This window comes from Myotis davidii, unplaced genomic scaffold, assembly GCF_000327345.1.
Source record: "Myotis davidii unplaced genomic scaffold, ASM32734v1 scaffold3058, whole genome shotgun sequence".
In the NCBI taxonomy this organism is placed as follows: Eukaryota; Metazoa; Chordata; class Mammalia; order Chiroptera; family Vespertilionidae; genus Myotis; species Myotis davidii.
In genome coordinates, this window is record NW_006289564.1 from 55,344 (window position 1) to 68,184 (window position 12,841).

General features: G+C 41.4%; 1 protein-coding gene across 3 annotated transcripts in view; it reads left to right on the forward strand.

Annotated features, from left to right (window-relative positions):
- SLC12A1 (solute carrier family 12 (sodium/potassium/chloride transporter), member 1) overlaps positions 1 to 12,841 on the forward strand; it is an 88,335-nt gene that overhangs the window by 29,729 nt on the left and 45,765 nt on the right. For all 3 annotated transcript variants that reach the window (XM_006762017.2, XM_006762016.2, XM_006762018.2), the window contains exons 10-15: positions 2,162 to 2,246; positions 5,621 to 5,772; positions 7,107 to 7,214; positions 7,529 to 7,652; positions 9,394 to 9,495; positions 12,125 to 12,280. In XM_006762017.2, coding sequence (XP_006762080.1) covers positions 2,162 to 2,246; positions 5,621 to 5,772; positions 7,107 to 7,214; positions 7,529 to 7,652; positions 9,394 to 9,495; positions 12,125 to 12,280 — 727 coding nt within the window. The remainder of the gene's footprint in view (positions 1 to 2,161; positions 2,247 to 5,620; positions 5,773 to 7,106; positions 7,215 to 7,528; positions 7,653 to 9,393; positions 9,496 to 12,124; positions 12,281 to 12,841) is intronic.

Below are 12,841 nucleotides of genomic sequence, written 5' to 3' on the forward strand. Positions count from 1 at the left end.
ATAATGTTTAATGAAGAAAGGTGAAGGAAAGTTAGATTTAGGATTATCTCTGGGGGGATGGAAACTAACAATGAGAATGAAAACTAAGCATTTGTCAAAGTCTTGAGCCCAGTGAGGAAAATGCAGCTATAGGCCAGACAGCATGAACATATGATCATACATTAAGATATTGGTGTTCTGATTTCTATCAGGTCAGTTTGGCCCTCACATAAATTCTAAATAAGTAATTTTAGATCTTGTAGCAGGGAGTTCTAAGTAAAATCTAAGTTTCTGTTTTTGGTACAAAACTGCCTTCCATCTTCACACCTGTTATCCTTCTATATATTTTATCTCTTCCCATTTAAATCAGTTCTTCACATTTCACTCAGATCCCAATAAATCCTTAATCAATAAAATAAATTTTGAAATATAACATGAATTAGGAGATTGGGTGGGGCTCACTTCAGCCACAATTGTCTTCTTCCTTCCTTCCACGTGCTGCTCAATTGCACACACTGCCATATTCACTTTGGGAGACAATAGCTTGGAAGGAAGAGGCTACACATACATGTATTGGACCAGCAATTTTCAACCGGTGTGCCACAGAAAAATTTAAAACATGCAATACCTGACTGTTTTGTCAGGGGCACTAACATCTTTCCCCTTAAGATCAGTGGTTCTCAACCTTCCTAATGCTGCGACCCTTTAATACAGTTCCTCATGTTGTGGTGACCTTCAACCATAAAATTATTTTCGTTGCTTCTTCATAACTGTAATTTTGCTACTGTTATGAATCGTAATGTAAACATCTGATATGCAGGATGTATTTAGGCGACCCCTGTGAAAGGGTCGTTTGACCTCAAAAGGGGTCGCGACCCACAGGTTGAGAACCACTGCCTTAGATTTTCAAATAAAAAAATGCCACAGCCAACACAATAGCTGTCCAGTATGAATGAATAAAAATTATATATATATATTTTCAGACTGGCAAAAAATGTATTTTGTGGTGTGCCACAGAATTTTAGTAATTAGTGCATGTGTGCCGTGAGGTGAAGAAGGTTGAATATCATTGTATTGGAGAAGCCATGTGTGGAGATATTCCTGAAAGAGTGGGAAGGAATGAATGACCAGAGAGTGACTCCATGGGGATGGCTTGATTATGCAGCTGTCAGGTTGAGTCTATAGTCACCATGAGTTTACTTTTCTGATGGTTTTGATCAGCAGATTTAAGCTAAAAAATAAACAACACAAAAAACATTTTTACTTTAACTGCATTGATTTCTTATTTGTATTGATGAGTCTCATGTCCTCTGGTGGGGGAATGAATGCCTACTGAGACTGTGCTTTCCTCAATTCAATATTTATTGACTCCTACTGTATGCCAGGCACTGTCCTGTACAATCAATAACTACATTAGAATCTCTATTTAATAATCCCCGTTAAGTTGAATTCAATTATTTAGAAGTTATGCTGCTTGGAATTGATTATGATATGAGTTAGCCCTGCAAATAGGATATAAAGTGGTATATTATATATGATGTGAGTTCAGCTCAGTGAATTTTTATACATTTATAAGCAAGAGAAAAGCCCATTTCTGGTATAAGCTTAAATTTGCCTCTTTATTCATGCCTGCTTCTGGAAATTAAATATGTCCCATTGCAGTCATTCTTGAGCTAGATTCCAAAGGGGAAATTTGAGGGATTGGTGAATTTAGCAGATCAACCTTTGTGCTCAGTCAAAAATGATTTTTTTTTAAGGCAAGCTTAAGCTTAGTACAAAACAAACACACAGAGCAATATCGTCAATGTGCCGAGTATGGTTGGATATTTCTCCTAATAATTTCAGGTTTAATGAATTTGCATGGAATTCACAGGAGATAAGGAGAGAGAGAGGCATTAGTGAGTGAACTAACTGGCATACTTTTCTATAATAGCTCCCTCCTGGACAGTTAGAGATCTCTTCTGTTCAGCGCAGAATTCTGCAGATTTCTTCATTCACTCTCAGAACATTATCTTTATCCCAAAAGAACTTGAGCTCACCATTTTGCTATTAGCTTGATCTTTTCTTGAGAACTTGCCTCAGGAAGAATAGCCTAAAAAATTGAAAATACAGAAATAACTCCAACTGATCTCTGTTTCTTATCCCACCCTGTCTCCTTGTACCTCCACATTATTTTTTAAAGGATCCCCAAGATGCCATCCCCAGAGGAACCATGCTGGCCATTTTCATCACCACCGTCGCCTACATAGGAGTTGCTATTTGTGTAGGTAAGTTGTAGGTCTCTGATGATGGTACCTGATGGATTTTCATGTTCAGTGGATTTTCAATAGAACATAAGTAGCATATTTTCAAAAAGGCAACTATTTTAATTCCTTTCTTACATATTCGCAGTGGTTCTCAACCTTCCTAATGCCACGACCCTTAAATACAGTTCCTCATGTGGTGACCCCCAACCATAAAATTATTTTCGGTGCTACTTCATAACTGTAATTTTGCTACTGTTACGAATCATAATGTAAATATTTGATATGCAGGATGTATTTTCATTGTTTGCGACCCACAGGTTGAGAACCGCTGTGAGGTTTGACTACAATGAAACTGTAGCCCAGATGTCTCTGGGTCAGGGATAGAGTAAGAAGTAAACAGATTGGTCAATTTAATGAACAGAAAAGGGTCCCATTTCATTACTCTAGAGCAGCCGTGGGCAAACTAAGGCCCGGCCATAGTTTGCCCATGGCTGGTCTAGATGATAAGATTCCTACTGCCAAGGAAGCCATCCCTGCCAGCACACACCTCCCTTGCCTTAGGGCAGGTGGGGAACAGCGAAAGAAAAAAGAAGCCAGATACAAAACAAAACAAAGCAAACAACAAAAGCCTTAGGAAATTATGAAAGGTATAGAACTGATGACTGTGTCCCCTCCTTGCACTGCTGTCCTTACTATGGAAATGTCACTGCCACTGATCAGCAAGAAATCAGAACAAGACCCAGCTGCCAGCAGTGTGGGCAGCCAGTCCCTACATTTCCCAATGAGCAGAGAATATGTGGATTCACCTGCTATTCCTAAACTGACTCTTGTTCTACCTGCTGCCTGCAGCCATACCTCCTCCTGGTTGGGGTCACCTCACTTGTATGTCATTATTAGAGAGGAAGGAATGTAGAACATTCAGAGAAGAAAATGATTTTCTTTGCTCACTAGGGAGTACAGCTCCAGGCTGGATCATTATGGGAATCTGGATGACAATTTTACCAAAAGGCACATCTCGGTCACCCTCTGTTTATTATGGAGCAAATTGGGAAATACATATGTCTTGAGTTTGGTTTCTAAAGAAAAAAGCAAAATAATTCACTTAGTTGCTTGTTTCTCTCACTGCTTCTTATTTGAGGAAATTGGATAATGTTGTTAACAGTATTATTGTGGCATTTCCAAGCTTAGTTACATGCAAAGAGATTTTATTCCAATGCTCTAGTAAATCAACATATTTTTAAATATCATTGAAGTCACTCAAAGTTAAATTTCCCAAATGGTTTTCTTTCTCACACACAGTAAAAATAAAGGAATACATAAAGTTATAGACCTGATTTCAAAGATTCTTTTAGTTTTTGCTCCTAATGGATGGAAAAATCTGTGTTTCTATACTTTTCCCAGGATAAGAGAAGGATGGTCATGGGTCCATGGCTTGTCGTTAGTGTAAATAATGGTTCGCGGCTTGGCTGCATGGGAATTTGGGGAGCTCTATTATGCAGAAGTCAAAATACATGATTTAGAAAAGTCAGCTCAACATAAATAAACAATGCAAAGAAGTAAAATCTGGGATGGATCATTCTTGATAACCAGCACCCATAACTTCAAGTGTTTACGCCGAGCTGCAGACCACTATATTAAAAAAATCTCTGCACTGACTATTTTAAGTGGTTCTTTCAACTTGAAGATTCTGATTCTTAAGTCTTTCCTGGATTTAAAGACTATGAATGTGCCCAAGGGTTCCCATGAGATCCTACCTTCCACGGGACCTCTCTTACCGTTATTCCCAAGGAGTGAGAACTCTCCCTGGCTGGAGTTTGAAAAGCAAAAAGAATAGTTATTTTGGTCGGCATCAGTATTTATCCTTCAAGTAGTTCAGAAAAGTTTGTATATGTTTCACACCTACATTCACATATTTCAATTACCTTATTAAATACATAATGTCAGATAACAGTTAGAAAAATTCATAGAGAATATTGGTGATTATGCTATATATATTAAGGATCTTTAAAAAGTTTATAACTCCAATTCTGAGAATCTACCCTAGAGAAATATGTTAAGATACAAAAAATATATATGCATAAAGATGTTCGTAGAATATTTATAATAGAAAATAATAAGAACACCTAAAGGTATGAAAAAATGGAGTAAACTGAGGTAAGTATTTGATAGAATATTATTTGACCACTACTATTAAGAAATCTTAATATTTTATCCCCAAATATTTTGTTATTTAAATCATTAAAATTGTATATCCTATATAATAAAAGGCTAATATGCAAATTGACCGAACGGTGGAACTACCGGTCGCTATGACTCGCACTGACCAACAGGGAGCAGACGCTCAGCACAGGAGCTGCCCCTTGGTGGTCAATGCACTCCCACAGGGGGAGCACCACTCAGCCAGAAGCCAGGTTCATGACTGGCAAGTGCAGCTGCAGTGGTGGGAACCTCTCCTGCCTCTGAGGCAGCACTAAGGACCCCTCAGGGGATGTCTGCTGCACAGGTGAGGCTGAGGGACCCCTCTCTCCCCCAGTACATGAATGTCGTGCGCTGGGCCTCTAGTTAAGTATAATTGTAACTGTTTAAAATAGTATGCAAGGAATATCAATAGTTGAAAGTGAGGACTTGGTTCTCTTAATTACTGGAATTCAATAATGCCATCCCTTGGTTCTCTCACAAACGAGACAATAAATCCTATTTGAAAAACACCGAATCAGTAGCACTAAGCCAGAAATCTGAATTGAGTATGTATTATGTTCAAGGCACTGTTTTTGCATTTTAAGGGATCAGAAAGTAAGGTATTCCAACCCACGATGGTCTTACAGAGACAAGTGAGAGCTAGGACTGAAACCACCCAAGGCAGTGGAAGTGGCAGCATGTTAGACACAGGGGGTGCCCCCAGGCTTCAGAGGGGTAATCCTCAAGTGCCATGTCCCAGGAAGCTTTGGAAATGAAGACGGGATAGTCAATGCACCTGCTCAGATATAAGCAAACTAAGTATGTTTTCAGAAGAAACCCCTAAGGCAGCGGTTCTCAACCTGTGGGTCGTGACCCATTTGGGGGTCGAACCACCCTTTCACAGGGGTCGCCTAAGACCATCAGAAAACACATGTATAATTACATATTGTTTTGTGATTAATCACTATGCTTTAATTATGTTCAATTTGTAACAATGAAAATACATCCTGCATATCAGATATTTACATTACGATTCATAACAGTAGCAAAATTACAGTTATAAAGTAGCAACGAAAATAATTTTATGGTTGGGGGTCACCACAACATGAGGAACTGTATTAAAGGGTTGCGGCATTAGGAAGGTTGAGAACCACTGCCCTAAGGGAAGAGAACTCTTAAAAATCTAAAGAAATGACAAGCCACTGTTGTTTCCCCAGGGGCCTGTGTGGTCCGAGATGCCACTGGGAACATGAATGACACCATCATTTCTGGGATGAACTGCAATGGTTCAGCGGCCTGCGGGCTGGGCTATGACTTCTCAAGATGTCAGCACGAACCATGTCAGTATGGGCTGATGAACAATTTCCAGGTTCGAACTGCAGTCATTATAACAATGTTCATTGCCGTTGTTTTCATTTTGATAACGTCATGTATAATGACATGTCTGACCCTGCAACGGATTGATGATTGATCGATTTGAATTCAGCAAAGAACAGTTGGTGTGAGAGGGAGGAGAATCGTGCAGACATACATGTAGCAGATCCGGGGGTTATGTTTACTGTGCTCGGAGAGAACAGGCACTGTGTGAATTGCAGCACCAGGGCAGGATCACACCCGACATCATGTACCTTCCAATCAATTGTGCAAGAGTTCCTGGTGGGGAGGAGAGACAGATTAGTTAGCACGGAATGCATTTCCTGCATGGGCTTCGGCTTAGGAACAGCCTCTCTGGTGGTCCTGGAAGACAAGGCCAAAGGGAAATTGTGAGTGGCAGAGGGGCGGGGGATAACTGAGGGGGAGGGACAAGGGAAGTTGGGAAAACTGTAGGACTTGAAACATATTAATTTGTCTAAACGATGAGTGAGCAGAAGGAGGAGCCAATTTGTCATGAAGGCTTCATTCATCTATTTTAACAACCAACTAAGAAATTAACTCGGCTGAACTCATTATTCCAAAATATGACTTAAATGGACAGACTCTCATTATGCCTAAGACCTAAAATTGTGTTTAATGAGCACAGAAAAAGCAAAGGTTTACAAAGCCTCTAGGGCAGCGGTTCTCAACCTGTGGGTCGTGACCCCTTTGGCAGTCGAACGACCCTTTCACAGGGGTCGCCTGAGACCATCCTGCATATCAGATGTTTACATGACAATTCATAACAGTAACAGCATTACAGTTAGAAAGTAGCAATGAAAATAATTTTATGGTTGGGTCACAACATGAGGAACTATTTAAAGGGCCAGAAGGTTGAGAACCACTGTTCTAGGGGCAGGTAGACCAAGAAACACTAATGCCTTAAAGGCCTGGTAAACAGCTGACTCCCTCTCCAAACCTTATTAAAACTCCACTTTCTGTGAGATAGAATTTCCCATAATGAAGAAAATACACAAAGGACGGAGGGGGGAAATACTGTCAAAACCCTTGAAACCTCTTTCTTTATTCTTCCCAGTATCTTCTGGATGTATTGTAGTGAGCATTTATTATTTTTATAATCAACAAAAAGGCCATTTTCATCTTGAAATGAGCAGGAGAGGGAGAATTCTGATTAGAAGCAATTAGCTTCTTAAGGACATTTCAAATCACAGAAAATGGAAAGGAAAGCATTTGAATAAAAAGTTGGCTATTTTTATTTATTTGCTTGTCTGTTTGTTTGTTTTTATTGTCCATTGGATGAGTTTCCTGACTTGAACCTCTCTTCTCAAGGTCATGAGCATGGTGTCGGGGTTCGGCCCCCTCATCACGGCTGGCATCTTTTCTGCAACGCTCTCCTCCGCCCTGGCCTCCCTCGTCAGCGCTCCCAAAGTGTTCCAGGTGATACCGAGCATGTGTTTCTCCCTATTGCTGTTGCCGCTGAATGTGGATCAAACTGAAATACTCATTCTCACCGGCAATCATTTTCCATCATTTGCTGAAACACTTTAATGTTTGCATCTGGCTCAAATGCTATGTCTGCCACATAGTCAAGATCGATTCAAATAGTATAAAGAATGATGAACCTCCGTGTTAACTTGTGCCTCATATTGTGTATCGCTCCATCTTTCGCCCAATCTTCTTGTCTGAATCACCCAGGGAAAATGACGGCACATAGCTCTAAATGATAAGGTTCTCCTCTTCCTTCCCGTTAGGCTCTGTGCAAGGACAACATCTACAAAGCCCTGCAGTTCTTCGCGAAAGGATACGGGAAAAACAATGAGCCGCTGAGAGGATACGTCCTCACTTTTGTGATAGCCATGGCGTTCATTCTTATTGGTTAGTAGCGTTGTTGTTCTTACCCAAAGCCAAATAACTCTTCTGCTACTCAGAAGGTTTTCCTTTTAGCTTGAAAAGTTACCTGTTTTGTGTTCAATATTCCATTGGGGAATAGAGGAGTCTGTCTAAGAGGGAAATGAGAAAACTTTGAGGGGAGAGGGCCTTGAGAGATTTGAGGCGGGCTTCGGACTTTCATCTCTTTGAATCTGAGTCTTGGAAATTCATCCACCCACATGTAACTGAATCCATCCCCAAACCTGCCCGTTATTGTCTAATCCAGTGGTTCTCAACCTTGGCTGCACGTTAGAATCACCTGGGAATCTTTTTAAAATCCTGATTTCTGGGCCTCATCCTCCAGAAATTCTGTTTCTTTGTTATGGGGTGGGGCCACAACATTAGTAACAATGAAACAGCATTTCCGGAGGATGAGGCCCAGAAATCAGGATTCTAAAAAGATTCCCAGGTGATTCTAATGTGCAGCCAAGATTGAGAACCGCTGCCCTAAGGCATCATTTGCTGGTGAGCTTATTAGAGAAAAAGAAGCAAGAGGTGGTAGCTATGCATAGATGGGCGGAGCCTTTCTCAGCACAGAGATGAGGGCTCCTCCTTATCACATAAACTCGGGAAGTGGCTGTAATTCATGAATCCCTGCAAGATTCCCACGAGGTTGAAGATATTTGTTATAAGGTAACAAAGTTTACTGCATTTAAGTGATCAAATAAACAAAGTTTTTAAAATTGTATAAGTTAAATTATATCTTTAAAAATCACTCTTTTAGAACAGTGCAGATTAACTTCCAGGTGTGTGCCAGCTATTTTTGCCTACCTCCTTGCTTACCCCCATGTTCTAGAGCAGGGGTGGGCAAACTTTTTGACTCGAGGGCCACAATGGGTTCTTAAACTGGACTGGAGGGCCGGAACAAAAGCATGGATGGAGTGTTTGTGTGAACTAATATAAATTCAAAGTAAACATCAGTACATGAAAGGGTACGGTCTTTTTTTCAATAGTTTTATTCATTTCAAATGGGCCGGATCCGGCCCGCGGGCCGTAATTTGCCCACGGCTGTTCTAGAGCCACCCCAGCTGCCCCCTGCATTTCCATCACTGAGGGCGATAGACACCTGACATTCAGAGAAATAGGACTATCTCTAAATTATTTCTCCTATCACAACATAAGCAATTCAGCTAGGATTAACTCATACTGGATATTTAGCTATAGTAGTAAAACATTTTTTTTACAAATTTGGTAGAACTTCTCTAGAAATAGCTAACAAGGGTTCTGAAAGTCAGAGAGAGCAAGTTGAGTACATGCAGAGAGATTTCCCAGTAGGCATTTCTGGAATTTAACTAATCTGGCACCCTGCAGAGCCTGGGCATGCATAGCAGATAAAGAACACAGGAATTGGCACCCCTGGAATAGCCACAGGGGCTTATAATCTGCCCAATCCCCAAACCCTCTATCCATTCCCACTCAAATTTCTTTTTTTCAAATAGAGGTCTTGATTGCCTATTTTCAGATTGGTAGGTTTTCTTGCTTCTTACTTTATGGAAAAGAAACTCTGGCTAAGAATAGGTCTTACAATGAATGCAGCCCCAAAGAAAAATCACTAACTTATTCAACTTTGACAGATGCTAGCTATGTTTTCAGCCTCCAAATAAAGTCAAGCTTGCAGGCTGCAACAGCTGTTCAGCCCCTGGTCTCATCACTCAGACGTACATGCTCATGTGTGCTTTGTTCACAGCGGAACTGAACACCATTGCTCCCATCATCTCCAACTTCTTCCTGGCCTCATACGCACTTATTAATTTCTCCTGCTTCCATGCCTCTTATGCCAAATCCCCAGGTAAGTTGACTTTTTAAAATTAAAATAAGCCTAAGCCAACAATGGTTAGTGTCAATAAAATGAAATGAGCCAGTGAGAGTGCTTAATTTGTGTTTATCTGTTTCCTTATATCCTAGTGGGCAGTGCAATCCACTTTGTTTGGTGAGTTGGGGGGTGACTTATGCAATAGAAAAAGAATCATTTGAGCAGTGGCCTTTCTGACCAACCGTAAAGTCAATTTTCTCCTGCGGCAATAAATTATTCATTGCAAGAGAAACCACATTTATTTCAGCAGTAGAAAAACATCACTATTTATTTCCTTGGTGAAAGTGACCACAGAAGTGGAATAAATGTATATATTTGAAGCTTCCTTACTATCAATTTGTTTCCTGCCCGTGGTGCAGAAGAGAAGGATGAGTAGCTCCCATAATTACCTGCTGAGAGTAGTCAATGCAGATTCACAGTGAAGCTGGTGACATCCCTGTGCGCTCAGACTGTGATTTAAAGTGGTGCAAAATTCACACCAAGGAACCTTCCCCATCCAGTCACTTCTCACCTCTAATTTGCTTCCATTGGCCAATAGAATTTCCTCTGCCTTCCCACCAGACCAGAGACTAGTCATTATCGACCTTCAGAAAATTCTTCGCCATGAGGACTTATTTTTCTTTTCAAAACATTTTATTAAGAAACTAGAGGCCCGGTGCATGAAAATTCATGCACTGGAGGGGGGTTCTCTCAGCCCAGCTGCCCCCTCTCACAGTCCGGGAGCCCTCAGGGGCAGAAGACAATGTCTCATCACACTTCTGCTGCTGCCACTGCCAGCAGCACAAGCCTCGGCCGGCCCTGGTTACCTGAGCCTCGGGCGGCCTGGGCGGCTGGGCAGCTGCCATACAAGGCTTGCCTGTGCCTCGGGCTGGCCCTGGGCTCCTGGGGGGCTGAAGGGACTGGGGGTCTCTGGAGGCAGGCGCGTGGAGCAGCAGGGCTGAGGGGACTGGGTGCAGCCATCTTGTGACTGTGGGTGCTGCCATCTTTGAGGGCATGGCAGTTAATTAGCATATTCCCTCCTTATTGGCTGTGGGCACTGCCATCTTTGAGGGCATGGCAGTCAATTAGCATATTCCCTTCTTATTGGCGGTGGGCACCACCATCCTTGGGACCATGTGAGGGTCAATTAGCATATTCTCTCTTTATTAGGTAGGATCATTCACATACTATATAATTCACACCCACTTAAAGTTTAAACTCAATGATTGTCAGTGTATTTACAGTTATATAATGACCAACAAAGTCAACTTTAGAACATTTTCGTGAGGCCATGAGGACTTTTATCAGGGACATAAACACATTTCCACTGGTTTGGGGCCTGCCACAATTGAACTTCCTTTGGAAAAGCTGCTGCCAATAAGACAAAAGGTAGATGGAAGGGGAGTCTTCATCCACCCAAGGCCACTAGACTCCGGAAATCACTGAGGACTTTTTGTGTCTGTTGTGTTGTCTTCTTTTAAGCAGAGAACAGAAAGTTCTAGTCAGAGAATACAGCAAATCATAGAAATGTGTGCCTCCATTTCGTGTTATGTTCGTTTTTAAAGTAATAGAGGTTGTCAGGGGAAAGATTGAAAAGGAAAAAAAGGAAAGAGGAAGAGAGGAAAAATAGGAAATCCCATAGAGGGGGACACATAGTTACAAAGACCCAGAAATTGAGACTCTCCCCACCTCTCTCTTTCTCTTTCCAAGGTTTTCTCTCTATTTCATATACATGCACACACAGGCACGCACACACAGCCAGATTGTGAAATAAGGCCATTCCCAGTGATGTTCTCAAAGTGCTGCATCCATCTTGTGGCCATTTAGGAAACTGCTCCAGAAGATGAAAGCTCTGTTGTGTTTTGGCCTCTCCGAATTTAAAATGCACTTCATCCAGAGACCAAATGTCCCCTTCAAATCAGAGCTTCCCCATCCTGACCATACTGTCTCCCAGCTTCTTTAATTTCAGGGAACTAATAGTAAAATATGGGAAACCCCCTTGCATATATGAACCTTGAGAAGTATTTTCATTGCAAAGGCAAAACATATTAATGCATCAGGTTTAAGAAGACTTTGAAGACAAATGCCACCCTCTCTTCCCATTAATTATTATTTCTGAAAGGGCAAGCCTGCTCCTCTCAGGGTAAAGGAAGAGCTAGCAGGAAATGAATGGATTTACTTGATGACTGCTCTGCTTTCTGCATGGGAAAGTAAGCCCATTGTCTCAACCTTCTCTTTCTTGGCCCACCAAGGAATTCCTCCACCCTCCCCACAAGACCCACTTCTCCATCCCTCCTGCCTCCGTTGAACTCCTGCTGGCATAGATATGAGGTGCTCAAGGTGGTGTAGTTTGGGAAGACAATCAGGGGACATGCAGGAATCGGGGGTGGGGCATGAGAGACACCTTTTTCTGTATTTCACAGCATCCTTATTTGGTGTAATTACACCTCCATAGGCCAGGGATCCAAGATCACAGAAAACTAATAGCAGAGTTGGAAACTTGACCTAATCCTTACTTTTATGCTGGGAAGAAACATGTTACTTATATTCTGATCATATGCAATGGCATGATGGTGATCGTGTGGAAGATTTTCTTGTGCACATAGATTTGTTTTTTTACTTTCAGGATGGAGACCTGCATATGGGATTTACAACATGTGGGTATCTCTTTTTGGAGCTGTTTTGTGCTGTGCAGTCATGTTTGTCATCAACTGGTGGGCAGCTGTTATCACCTACATCATTGAGTTCTTCCTCTATATCTATGTAACCTATAAGAAGCCAGGTAAGATAAGAAGGACTGTATAGGAGGGGGTTTACAATGCAGCCTCTAACTACCCATTTATTCAACAACCAGGTAGTGAGCAGCTCCTGTGTACTTAGGTATGCCATGTGTATGGTGGCTATTAATAATATAATGTAAAATATCAATAGGTAACTTTGTTGAGCACCTATTACATATCATGAGCTCACGATAATGCTGTATGTTAAGTATTACTATGCCCATTTTACAGATGAAGAAACTGAGGTTCAAAGAGTAGACCACTTGCCAAGGTAATGGTCAGTATCTGATGGAGCTGACATGTTAACTACAGTGTGTATGACACCAAACCCCACAAGCTTCTCATTACCTCACTTTCTAATGTACTAATGAATGAAATATAGTCCCTGTCCTCAAGGAGTTCACAATCCACACATAAGCAGTGAACTATGTAATATAATAAATTACTCTAAGTAGGTAAGTGAAAGTGACATGAACAAATTGCTGAGAAAAGGAGAGAATTAGATGGACTGCAGATGGGAGAGGCTGGAGACCACAGAGACAGGGACTGAGCTCCAGCCTCAG